This window comes from Lepeophtheirus salmonis, chromosome 1 (genome assembly GCF_016086655.4).
Source record: "Lepeophtheirus salmonis chromosome 1, UVic_Lsal_1.4, whole genome shotgun sequence".
Taxonomy (NCBI): domain Eukaryota; kingdom Metazoa; phylum Arthropoda; class Copepoda; order Siphonostomatoida; family Caligidae; genus Lepeophtheirus; species Lepeophtheirus salmonis.
Window position 1 is genome coordinate 12,694,322 of NC_052131.2, and position 13,714 is coordinate 12,708,035.

A 13,714-nucleotide genomic window follows, 5' to 3' on the forward strand; every position below is an offset into this window, starting at 1 on the left:
GCAATACTTTTAAAATGATGATTTATTTCTTTTATTTGGATAAAAAAGTGTCAAGTCACTCGAGGAAGAAATCTGCTTAATACGAGCCGGTTATTAATCTGACAGGAATCTAATTACATATGTAAGATGTATTTCCGTTTACATTGTATAAGCGACAACGCGTAAATGGGGTTGTCAGATTCTTCTACTTCAGAAACTGTTTAAAAAAATCCTTCAGGTAAAATATAATGCAGGCTTCTAGTATATCTCGGCCCAAAACGGTTAAATATGATGTGTTTTCTTCAGAAAAAGTTGCTGTATGAACAAGGTCGGTTAAAAAAAGGGAGACCTATACAACACTATTGACTGGAGCCCTGCTCGGCGTAGAATTTTAAATATATACACTGAGAATAAACATTTACAAAAGGCAACATATAACAAAAATTGATAAAAATGGAAAAATGTATTAAAAGGAGCATAAAAAAGATGACCTTTTAAATCCAATTTAAAAACATAAAAGAATGAAGACGGCAACGCGCATTTATCTCTGCTCTAGGCCCTACTCACGCTAAAACTAGCCTTACGTGTGAACTGTGCCTTAGTTAATACAATATTAGAGTAAATATAACTTAGTTATGTCTGAATATAAATGAAATTCGAGAATCAAATTTGCAAAGTTGTACATACTAACATATTTGCCAATTGAAGACAAACAAAAGGAAATAATAAGTATTTACAATTGGACTCCACACAAATACATTCAATGATGCGTGGTAGATAAAAACACAAGACCTATTAATAATACATTATCAGATTTCTTTTTAAAAATTATGGATTTTGACAGGATGAGAAATGACACATTTGTTTTGAGAACTGAGTGCTACAAGCCTTTTTAGTTTGTTTGTCTCAGTCCATTGCTGTTCATTTTACATTTATTACGAGTTAAAATCAAGTCACAAGTTTTTGAACTCGAGTAACGGGTTTTTTCACTTCTAGTTTTAGTCTACTCTGAAGTTATAGTTAGTGATGTAGATCGTGTGTATCTTTTAGCTGGGCCGTTTATTTTTAAATTGATAATCTGAAGAATGAATTTTCATTTCATGACAGCTAAGCTGCTCTTCTCAAAAACAATCTTCAAATGTATGGTTTTCCATGATGATTTGCATTTTATTTTTTATAACATGCCAAAATACACATCACTAACTATAGTTTTACAACTTAAGCGGCTACAATCCCACAGCTCTTGCTTAACCTTTTCCCTGATTGGACAGGGAAGAAAATCCATGTTGTTACTTTTATTGTATCCCACAACCTTTTCTTAGAAAAATAAATAAAAAATGGTCTTAAATCTGTTGGTAATTAGTTAATATTATTTGATAATTGTTCACAGTTTAGTTCGAATTCAATCAATTAAAGTTCAGGGGTATGATATGGGGAAACACAATACAAAATCGACAGCTAACCAAAAATACGTTATAATAATAAAAAAAATATTATATTCATTTCGTAATAACCAGAGATATTCTTTACTCCCGTCATCTTCGACTTTTTACATAAAATAAGATAACTAATATTTAGAAAAAACCAGTTTATGGTGCTATATTGCTGGGGCATTTCATAGTTTCAAAATATGCTCTCGCAGTCATATTTTGCAATAGATTTGGATCCAATTATAAATGGTAACGCCCATTTGATGAAAACATAAATTTTGTTTTCTTAGGTGGGCCTCCTCCCTAGACAGTAGGTAATTTTTTTGTTAATGATTTCATATCGAGTATATAAATAGACAAAGCTTTCAAACCAAATGCTGGAACGACGGCTACATGATCTTGGACTCACTACTCGACTAGAACTTGAAAGCTATTTATAACTGAACTTAACACTATGTAAGACTCGAATTGAATTTAATAAAAAATATTCAAGGACATACATAGACTTGACTTGGTCCTGTGATCAAAGGCATGAAGCTCAACTTGGACTTGAAGTATAATAACTCTTCCCCATCTCAGATGCTTATCTAAAAATGATTTGACAGAATGAATCACATGTTTGTTGTCAAGTTTTGTAGATACATATTAGATAAATGACTCATCTTTATCATAATTGCCTATCAAATTATGTCATAAAATATCCGCTGTTATATCACTCAAACAAAACAATATGGCAATAAGAAAGAACTTTGCATGTAGAACACAATTAATTTAGTCGTTAGTTGTACAATATTGTGTGTACATATGTGTGTTAAAGTAACCTTTACTAAGAGAATAACAAAATTAATTATATACTCATTCAAGTAATGACTTGTTTTGAAAAAAAAAAAAAAAAAAACTTATTCGTTTTAGATTCCATATTTAAGACTATCTTCAATTAGTACACATGAGGTGTATCAACATAAAAAATCAATCTTTAACAAAAATCAAGAAAAGAAGAAAATCTCGATTTTTTTTTTCTTCATACAAACATATAGTCAAACATTTCATAGACATATTTGGGTCAATTATAAATATAAAAGTGTTTCTCATTTGCTTCGATTGATCTTCATTAATTAAAGACGGAAATTTCTTTATGAATTAGGTCAAAAGAAGAGACCCAAGATACTTTTTCCTCAACAAGAGATGCTCTAATTCAAATATCTACTAGAGTGATAACAGGATATAAATGTAGCCGAAGAAGAAACCCCGAAAAAAGCTTAGCTTCATACCAGAGAAGAAGAGTCGACTCTTTCCTTTGGTGGGAATCTATCCTTCCATATATAACAATGAATAGATTCAACGGCTGAAATTATGACAGGATCTATATTCAGATAAAATGCTCTAGATGTTAAATATAATATTAATAATTTTTATAAGTAGGTACTGCAACAATGAGAAGGTATTACCATAAAACTAAAATATACAACAATTGGAAATTTGAATGCAATTTTACTTTGACAATTTTTAAAACCTAAGATCAATCTTCATTCATGAAGATCTGAAAAAATAGACTTTTATATTCTCCGAGATTTAGGAACAAAGGAAGATAATTCTAACTTGATCATCCATCTCTAGAGATGATCTTAGTCTTATTTGGAACTCTCTATTTTACGAGGGATTGACGGACTGAAAATTAATCCAAGGGAAACTACAAAGCTTCATAAGAGAATAGAGTGGAATCCTTCATTGGGAAGGAGATTCCGGAATAGAAACAATGAAAAGATCAATTCATGAGGAGTATATAATTTTAATACTTACAATATACCTAATTATTAATTATTTATTTATTAGTATTATTTTCAATTATATTCTTTTGAGGATTTTTATACTTCAAGACGTTTCATCTGAAAAAATATATATATTCTGTTATCAACTGTCAAATTTTCAAACTCATATCACAGGAGCTAAAGTCAAATTAGCTCCTGTTACGCAATTATTGTCAACAATTATATCTAACAATAAAAGAAAAATAGTCCACCTAGAGTTTTGAAGAATTCGCACGCTAATATTGCAGGGGGTTTGATCTGGAAATCCTAGATGTATCTGTGACGTTTTAATTTTAAAGGCGTTTGGTCTTGATACCCCACAAAAAAATAGATATAGACGTTTTTTATCTTTTATCTTGAAATCCAACACCAGATAAATGATACAACAGAAAAAAAGAATATTGTTATTCCTGGTCAATTTACAATGTTTATCTAGACTTACTAAATAATTATGTGATGTGATTTTAGAATCAAAGTTGTTTTATTTGCAAATATGGATAATTAATTAATTAAAATACTACAAGGATGATGGCAATGAGATAAAGAAAGAAAAATATAGAAATACACTCAGAGAATTTTATCTGGTGGTTCATTAATAATATTTTTTTTTTTTGTTAAGAAAAAATTAAATAACATAATTTAATAAGTGAAATGAAATAATAATCACTTTATTCCAAAATAAATTGCACCAAATAGTGAGATATGCATGACATCTTTAAACCAGCAATGTGTGTCTCCAGACTGATAACAATAGCACAATGAGTGAAAGGAAGTTTAAAGTGTCTCATATATTGTGTAGAACTCATACAGATAAAAAAAAAAACTTTAATCATAATTGCAATCGAGACAATTTTTGGGAAATACCACTATATGACTGAACGCATTTTCTTCAAAGATATATATTTATAAAACCTCATTCATTAGATAATTGAAAGGCTACTAAATACACACTAAGTAGGTTTTTTGTTTATCAACTGAATTCAAGGTAACCACTTAGTATTTAAATGTTTTTGCAGAAGAATTACAAATAGAAAAACATTATATTTATAAATGTGTGTGCTCTATTTAATTTCATCTATTTTTATATGTTTAAACTGAAATTTTTAAACAAACTAACGGCATATTAAAATAATATGTAAAAACAACGTTTTTTTCAAAAACTGAAGGTATGTTGTCAAAATTTGATGGGTCTTTTTCTTGTACTATTTGAAATTAACAATATTTGTTTTTGTCCATTTTTGTTTTAAATTGTTCAAACAAGCAAAAGATCAGGGGCAAGCAGCCTTGAGAGAAAGGAAATATACACAAATCCCACTCCCTTTATAGCAAGGGCATATAGGGTCCAATGTCCATCGATCCTCAATTCCACTCCGAGTAAACTTTTAACGCCCGAGTAAACCCTCATTTTCTTTCATGAGCAAACACACTGGGCATTTCTTTTTAGGTACTTAGACGTTCCACTCTCAATAATAATGATAACGGGCTTTGAGAGTAAACAATCATGTTCGGCTTACAAGTACAAAAAGAATATCAAGCCTTCTAGGTTATATTTTATACAAAATTATTTATAATGTACTAATGGTATCCAATTTATTGGGAGAGTTTACTTAATTAGTTTACGAATTATTAGCAAAATATCGAATTAATTCTAAGGGAGATTTCAAAGTATTTTTTTTATTATTTATATCCACCCACGATGAATATGAACTGGGAATGTTAAAAGAAAAATAAACCAAAAATCGACATGGTGACCCTGCCAATTTGAAGAATGTTTAAGAGGAGATCAGCTTAGCCGTCATAACGGCAATTAGATCAGCTAAAGGCAGTCTTGACTAGGAGAGAAGAGGAGAATGAAATAAACATAGGACATGGGCAAGAATGACTCTGATGTCGATCCAAAATTCTACTCTGTGCCCAACAAGGAGTGACAATTATGCCAACTTAAAAAAAGGGCAATCAAGTTTAAATATGCACCCGATTTTTATCAATAACTATGAAAATGGGAAACGGAAGGGGAGCTGAAGATATATTATTCCGTATAGAACATGTCTTATTTGATTATAATTTAGTTATAAAAGAATATTATTAGTCTATCCATTACTGTCTGCAAAATTTAATATTCCTTTCTCGAACTATTATTTTAGATCATAAATTCACAGGTATAAATAAAAGTTAAGTAAAAAAAAAGTTAATAGTTTTATAATTAGAGTTTTTATTCTTGTATCTAGGTAAACTTTTTTCTAACCCTCCGTTATTGAACTGGGATATTATACAGCCCGATACTTACAACAAATGATTCTTATACCTTTCAAATTACATTTTATTGCCTATAGTTTTCATTATGCTCCTGAAACATTAAATCTGTTTATATACAATTATTTTCTGATAGTCCCTACTAAAGTCGTTTCTTTCTTTCCCTTTTGATTTCTAGGATTCTTTTCTTTTTTGAATCTACAAAATTGTCATATTGTAGATATTATTTTATATAATACCCAAAACCTCTTCAACACTGATGAGAACAAATTTGATTCCCAAAATTTGCATAAAGTAATGAATATTTAATACACAAATTTCTCCAAAATTAAAAATTATTTTTTTACTATAAGAATAACAACTAATTGTTCAATTATTTATCATGAAATTAAATACGTTTTATTTTTGGGGCTTACTTTTTACCCAGTTCAATAACTGCGTTATAAAAAGAATGTTCACTATCTGATGTTTAATTAAAGATATAAACTTTCTATAATTAGACTACACTATTAATTTTTTTAATTCATGGAATTGTAAATTTAATACATAGCACATATAAGAAAAAGAATATGCTGATATTGTGTACATTACTTAAAGTACATGTGATACATAAAATATCTTATTTATGTGACATTCATTATTTTCAAAAAAAGATAAATATTTTCATATCTATAGGAATTGTCCATTTTTTTTTTTTTGTATATTAATGGGTTTTTCTTCTTCTTTCAGTCATTTAAATAAATGTAATTTTTGTCACAACATTTTTTGTCTGATCTCTCTATGTTAAAAATTATGATACGATTTTTACACACGATCTATAAATATTTGTATGCATAATAATTTTGGTACAAGTTTGCAACACATAATATTGTTCTTCATAGGGAGGAAGATACTCATTAGGAGATTTTTGACTCCATTTTTCAAATAGTTTATGAAAGGCAGAAAATAAACTCAAAGAAATTACAAACTTCTCAATACATTCATGAATTTGCATGAAAGATGTAGATATGAGGCAATCAATGAATTGATCATACAAATGTAGATAGCAGGTAGTGATGCCGGTAACATTGTTGTAATATTTGTTCTAATAAAATTGCAAGGTTGCATGACTATGATGTTACTATTATATAATTTAGTCCTTCACTTCACAAAATATATTCAAGAACCGATGTTAGTAGGCCTACAATACTTAGAGTTTGTATCATCAAATGCATACTGATACAAATGTCAATTTCTTTAAATTATGTAGTTCATTTGAGCAAAAGATAATAAGATTTAAGTTGTAAAAAATAATTACTGTGAAATAAAAGCATTCATTTCTATATTTCTAAGAATAAATAATATATTTTACCCTAGTCTTACCCATATATACTCAATTTTTATTTTTATCATTATTCCTAATAGTGCGCAGGTCGGTTTTTTAGAGACCTCAGGTTCTGCTTTTTGAAATTAAAGCTATGTAATCCGAAACATTTTGGTGTTTTGTTGGATAATTTGATGGATAATACCACATTATTTACACAGCATAAAATAGTTAGAACTTTAAATTACTGAGTAATTTTTAATATGAGATTAATATTTAACGTTAACTAAATTAAGCTTATATAATGAAATAATTAAAAGCAAGATTTATCGGTAATTTTCCGTAGGTTTAAAAAGTCAATAAATTCCGGGTAAATGGGATCCCAGGATCTGCAATACATATGCACATGTAGGACGTAGGTACATGATATACATCACATGCAACAAACAAGATTCACCCACGCATTCCCAACTTTTTAATGCGAATTCCTACTCATATTTTTATAAGTTCTTGAAGCACAATAGGGCAGGTGCATTCTGCATACACATGTAAGTACCTACGAAGACTTCTTACCAGCAATATTTTGTAAAATTTGAATATAATGTATTGATAAATTAACGGTACCTACAACCTTACTATTTAGGTACCTATGGTTGAAAACACAATCTTGTCTGGGAAGAAGTAGTGTTGTGTTGAGTCAAGACGTTAAAGATCGACTCAAGTTGATAAATTAGAAATCAGTAAGAGAAGATTTACCCATTTCAGGATCTATATTTGCTCGCTTATTAAATATATATAATTTTTTTTCTATCTATTTATTGAGTGTTGTATTCTTTCAATGTGGGTTCGAAAGGTTAAGATCGAGACAGAACCTAAAAAAATTGCATCGAGATATACACTGGATGAAACATATCACTGATAACTCCTTTATTTCTGGTTCCCAATCTTTCACACATTCTACCAGAGGTTAAAGAATATGAAATTTGAATATCACACTCTTTTGGTAATTGTTACTTTTTTTTTTTTTAAAGCTTTTTTTAAAAGCTATTATTCCCATAGTCTTGACGAGAGAATAACACGCATAAATGAAGCACTAGAGCGTGAAAGAGTAACGCTGAGGATTTGTTGTGGAGTTATAAATGTAATCCTTGTTTGACTCAGAGTAGAATTGAGGATCGACATGGCTGTAACTCATGTCTATACCATTGGTTTATACGGAGTGGGGTTTGAGCTTTTTTCCTTCATCTTATAGCTGGTGGCATATAATTGAATTAAAAGTTATGACAGCTAAGCTGCTGTCCTCCCAAACATTCTTTAAATTGTCAGGTTGACTATGTTTAATTTTCAAACTATTCAGATGTCTGCCTTCGACCATTTTCCTAAAGTTTATTCCTTGGTCCAAGGGAGAAGCAAATTTACAAGTTAATAGAAATTGTACAGAGAGATTACACTCAATTTCCCTTATTTACTCATAAGTAATAACGTATGCACCTTTTGTAGAATTCACCTTGTTCATCTAATTCAAATGATTAGTTTATCGAAGTTGCGTCACTAGTAATATTCAAGTATAACCTAGCGGACAAAAAAGGTACCTTTAAGACAACATATTTGGGAAATATTAATCACGTGTTCTTCACTTTTTTATATAGTTTTGGGAGAAGTTGACACGTGTAGGAAATGAATTTAAAAATGCGCTTTTTTTTAGGATTTTATTAGAACTAGTATGAGAGTATAGTCTACTATTTTCGCATAATAATTAATCATATCATTATTAGTAAAAATAAATTATCTTAAAGGAGGAAGAGAGGGGAAATATGTAGAATAGAAGGAACTTTAGATAGAATGTAAATATTAATTCATTTTATTAATTAATTAATTTTCAATATTATACTAGTAAAAGGTGGTATAATATATATTGTAATAAAGTTAAACTCATGTCCTTTGATAAATTTATAAATACATCTTTGTCATATCACTAATAATAATTATAATATAATATAAACTCTTTCTTTCTCACACAACTTATCTCATATGAAGGCCTTTCGAGAGAGAGAGAGAAATCAGTAACGGGAGGGTCGACGATAAAAATAGATTTTTTTTTGGGTTTATATATATATACACAAAACTTTTTATGTAGATATTACAAAAATATAATAATATATTAATAAGGAAATATATAATTGCATTAATTAATCAAAATAATTAAACCATTTCAATTCGTTTGGGATTAGTCATCGCCATAACTCGATTAACAAAATTGACAATGGCCACAGCCGGCTGTTCAGGATCAAGAGCAGCAAACAAGTGACACTGATTATGCGTTCGTGAACCGTGCTTTTTGGCTACAAATGCAAATATTTTCGTAGCAGGAGAGGATTTGACATAGACACGGTTGTGTGGATCAAGTCCGCAGTATCCAATTGTTGAAATGTTGTAGTGCTTTCTGAAAAACAGCTTGCGTTCGTTGTCTGTTACGGTGATACCCTGGGTTGTCACTTTGAAGTGAACGTCAACGACAACGAGTCCAGGATTGTTATCAATATCCTTCGTGAGTTCCAAGAAGGTGGAAACCGTTTTGTCTACAGCGACTCCTCCTGTTAGGGCATCTGTTTCCATTGTAAATAAGTATGACACGTTGCAGGCGGCACCACTGTCGAACAATTTCCTCATTGAATCCTGCTTTGTTTCATAGAAGCTGTTGTTTCCTCCATTATCTATATTGTCAAAAGTTAAATCGTATTGAGGTAAAACTAATTTAGTAGGAAGTGCTAGAGCTGTTAGACTGTGCTGGTATACTAATGAAGAGAGAGAAGCGAAAATAGGTTCGTTGCTATAGCCTTTGAGCTTGACTCCTTTTGTAGTAGGCTCGATTAAAAAGTGTCTCACAAGTTCATCTAAGGGATCTGCCGTAGGATTTCTAGGCTTTGAGGAAACAGGTGGCGGTTTACTCACTTTTAAAGCCATGCCGTAAGCCCCAGGAAAACTATGTGAATCACGAACAATAAACGTTCCCGTGGGTCGCTGCTTTAAGAGTGCAATTGCTTCTTCTCGAGTAATAGAAGGTTTATACCAGTATTTAAAGTTGTCTTTCACTAACTTGACATTAATTGCAGACTCTTCACCAGAAATCTCACTTGAATGAATTGAACCAATTGATCCTCTCCGTTGAGTAGAAGATGAGTACAGACCACAAGGTGAAGGAGCTCTAGTATTCGCTCGACTACGGTTGTTATAGGGAGTTCCAGGAGGAAAGGCAGGAGTGATGGGTCGAGAAGATGATCCATTCTCCAAAGATGCAGCCATTAATTTCTGATGCAATGTAGACGTATCGAGACCTCCAAGCTCTGAAGACTCCGAATCAACTCTTTGTCTTCTAATACCAGATGTAGAGCGGGATCTATCATTATATACGTCGGATTTTTGCCCAAGAGTGTAAGATGAAATGTCAGACAGAAGAGATGATTTATCATCTCGTTGAATAGGGACTCTAATGCCTTTATCGTCAAACGCAGAGTCTGTATATAATTTTGCCCTTGGACTATCTAATTCGACATTGCTATTTTTTGTTTTCGAAAATTGAGTTATTGGAGTATATGTCATTGAAGGACTTGTATACGAGGAGTTAGTATTATTCAATGACGATACATTAGTTGACGTCAAAATAGAGGATGACGAAGAATTAGTGGAGACTCCCTTACGTTCTTTTAACTTTTGAAGTTGTTTTTCCAACCAGGATTCATCATTTTTCTTATTCATAAGAGCATCAGCCATGGACGTTGAAGTATCTCGTATAATTTCATTCTCACTCTGTTCCACTTTGATTGGGACGTGATACGTTTCATTCAAGGTCTTTTTACTGAAAGAATCTCCATTCAACAAAGACGGTTTTTTGACATCAAAATCCTCAAAAGGATTTCTCTTAAAATCAATATCATCATTATTAGGGCAGGAGGGAGTTTTTCGCAAACTCGCAAAGTCATCAAAATTGGTTTTTTTGGAAGAATATAAATCCTCAGAGAAGGAATTTTTGGAAGTCCAAGTATCAGACGACGTTGTGTTCGTATTCTTTTTACCATAAAAATCATCTGTTGTCGTCGTAGTCAGTGGCCTTATTTTATTTATTGTATTATAGATGTCTTCTCCAGGTGAGTTTTTTTTCGTATAATACTCCTCAGGTGACTTTTTTGAGGAAATAAAATTATCATAGGAGTTACTACTTTTAATATCAAAATTTTTCTCGATCAACCCTAACTTCTTCGGAGAGATCAAGCTTTCCTTTTCCCGAGTGAGTTCATAGAAATCCAAATTTGACTTTCTAATCGGAACCTCTCGAAAAGATTCTTCAGAGTCCGTCTTGGGAGGAGATGAAGGCTCAATGTACGATGAACCTTGATGACTATTATTATTCGTCGTCTCATTTGTCGACTCACCCAACATTTTACGGATGAGCCTAGGACTAGTTAATCCAGTTGAAAGTAGTGCGCCGTCCCGTGGGTTCTCGCATCCTTTTTGATTGAAGGAAGAGCTCCTACTCCGAACATTACTGTAGCTGAACGGCTTAGAATCCGATCTTGTGTGATAGGGAACACTCATAGCTATTATGATCACAAAAACGATGCAGGATTATGTATGGATTAGGCATTTACATCATTTAACTGAACGCAAAATTTTAAAGGAATTCAAAAGTACTTTTCTCATAAAAAAGTATTTCTTCCTATTTTTTTTCAAAAAGTTATGTATTCCACATTCACTCCTTCTCATACTATTAAACTATGACATTCTTACATACTACTTGAGGCAAAAAGAGCACGAGTTACTCCTACTACTACGACTACAGTGAGGGCGCGCATGATGAGTTCATGCCATAGTATAGTTGTATTATTATTATTATTCTAGAACTATGTCAGGGAGCCAAGTGCTTCTTCTTATCATAATTTTGGAATTTAGAGTAAAAGTGTTTATATTTATTTAGCTTATTTGACAAGAAGTAAGTAAGAAACCGAATCTAATTGATTTTTTTGTAAATATTGATGATAATATCACAGAATATTATTTTTACATTTCAAATTGGTATTTTCTCTTCTCCATATTTTGTTGCTATTATTATTGCCTAACTCTGCCTCATTTTTGTTATTATTTTTCTTTTTTTCTAGAGAGAGCGCACGAGAGTGATAGAGAGAGAAAAAAGAGTAAAAGAGAGGAACCGGCGTGTGTGTTTGTTTGATGATTTAATCAGAAGTCAGCCCCTATTCTAGCGAACACGTACATATGGATTGAAAATATGGGCTTAACTCCATTTATCCTCATTTTTAATTATGGGGAAGGGTAAATTACCTTTTGAGGCAAGGGTAAATAAATAGAAAAACCACCAAAAAACCATGAATCCTATACATATATAAGTATATTTAAAAGGAAATCTCCTTTCTTTTTTTTTTCTTTTCAAAGCTCTTTTTCATGATTATGAAATTTTCATTATTTAATAGCCCTACAAGAGGAGCTTCCCTCAGTGATTATTTTATTTCCATTGCAGCAAAATATAAAATGAAATAAAGACAAACAAAGTATGGCGATGTTTAAAATAAATGGATGATGTCATTAAAATTTATAGACCTTTCTCCATTTTTGAGTAAAATATTAAATCATTTCAAATCTTAATTTTTTTTTTTAAACACAGAGTATAGAGAGACTTATAATGACAATTAAAATGACTTTTGAATATATTTTGTTTGCCTTCAAGGCCTTTGTAATAATATTCAAAGACTGTTCCTATGAAAAGTTCAAATAATTTATCACTCCGCCATTTTTATGACGTCATTTTATAATAAGAATAATATTTGTAGAGAAGACTGGAACAGTTACAACAGTTTTTGTTTGTTTTGTGCTTAATTACATGAAATTGATTTGACTTAAACGCACCAAAATTTAACACAATCTACTTCAATCTGTCCGTTACTGATTGAATTTATCAATCAATCAGTATTTTTCCATACAAATGGAATTTGCATGGAACACAGTTCTCATGAAATATCTCAAAGGAAAGCTTACAAAATAATTAATGTTTTCTTAAAATAACCGAATAAACAAATTTGAATACTCTTTCACCATTCTACATTATACCTGTGATATCATGATCTAAAATAGTAGTTTGTGAAGGAGTATTAAATTTTGTAGTAAGTGAAGCAGGAATTTCTCAAAGTGAGAGCCGCTGCACATTGGATTGTTCACGGGCTGTGGCAGGAGTGTCTTTACAAAATTACATTTTATAAGTTTTAATTTTTTTAAATCGTCATTTGGAGATGGTTTACACAAAATCGACTTTTGAGATAGGGAGGGAAAAAAATAATAGATAATATTTTTTTCAGGAAATTAATTTTTGAATAATTCATTTACATCAAGGTCTTAGATGTCACTTACAAAGTGTGTATGCAAGTTTTTGCCATTTTTGCTCACACACTTTAAATATATCCCTTTATGTACATATTGACATAGTCTGTGTTCCTTGGAGCTCAAGCACACAGAAAATAGCCAACAGCAACTCATGACAAATATCAGGGAATACAAATCATTCAAGTGCCTTCAAGTAGCACAGTTGTTATTAACAGGTATCATTCTCCACAACTTAATTGTTTAAACTGAGTTCCTCAAGTCTGACATAGATCAAGAACAAGTACAAAAAGCGACTGAGGATTTTGTACCAGAACCTTGTTAGGATACATTGATTGTGTGCGTTGCACTCTTAATCATTGACCACTGCAGACTTTTGCATTTACACATTCATTGTTTTACTCAGTTGATCTTTGAGATTTAATACAACTTCTGAGTGATTAAATTATTATCAAAAAATATTTTCAATTTCATCATTTAGGCAAAGGAATAACAAAAGACATGAAAAACATTATTTTAAACCTCGATCAAAAACGGAAAGTAAAATTAAGGATCTC

General features: G+C 31.1%; 1 protein-coding gene across 1 annotated transcript; it reads right to left on the minus strand.

Moving 5' to 3' along the window:
- Positions 1-8,618: 8,618 nt before the first annotated feature.
- Positions 8,619-11,717, minus strand: by (focal adhesion protein tensin). Its single transcript, XM_040711432.2, has one exon. The coding sequence runs from the start codon at positions 11,364-11,366 to the stop codon at positions 8,976-8,978; it is 2,391 nt and encodes a 796-aa protein (XP_040567366.1). The 5' UTR covers positions 11,367-11,717; the 3' UTR covers positions 8,619-8,975.
- Between the last annotated feature and the right edge of the window lie 1,997 nt (positions 11,718-13,714).

Excerpts from the sequence above, each read along its gene's own strand:
- by (XM_040711432.2), bottom strand. The coding sequence starts at position 11,366 with ATGAGTGTTCCCTATCACACAAGATCGGATTCTAAGCCGTTCAGCTAC.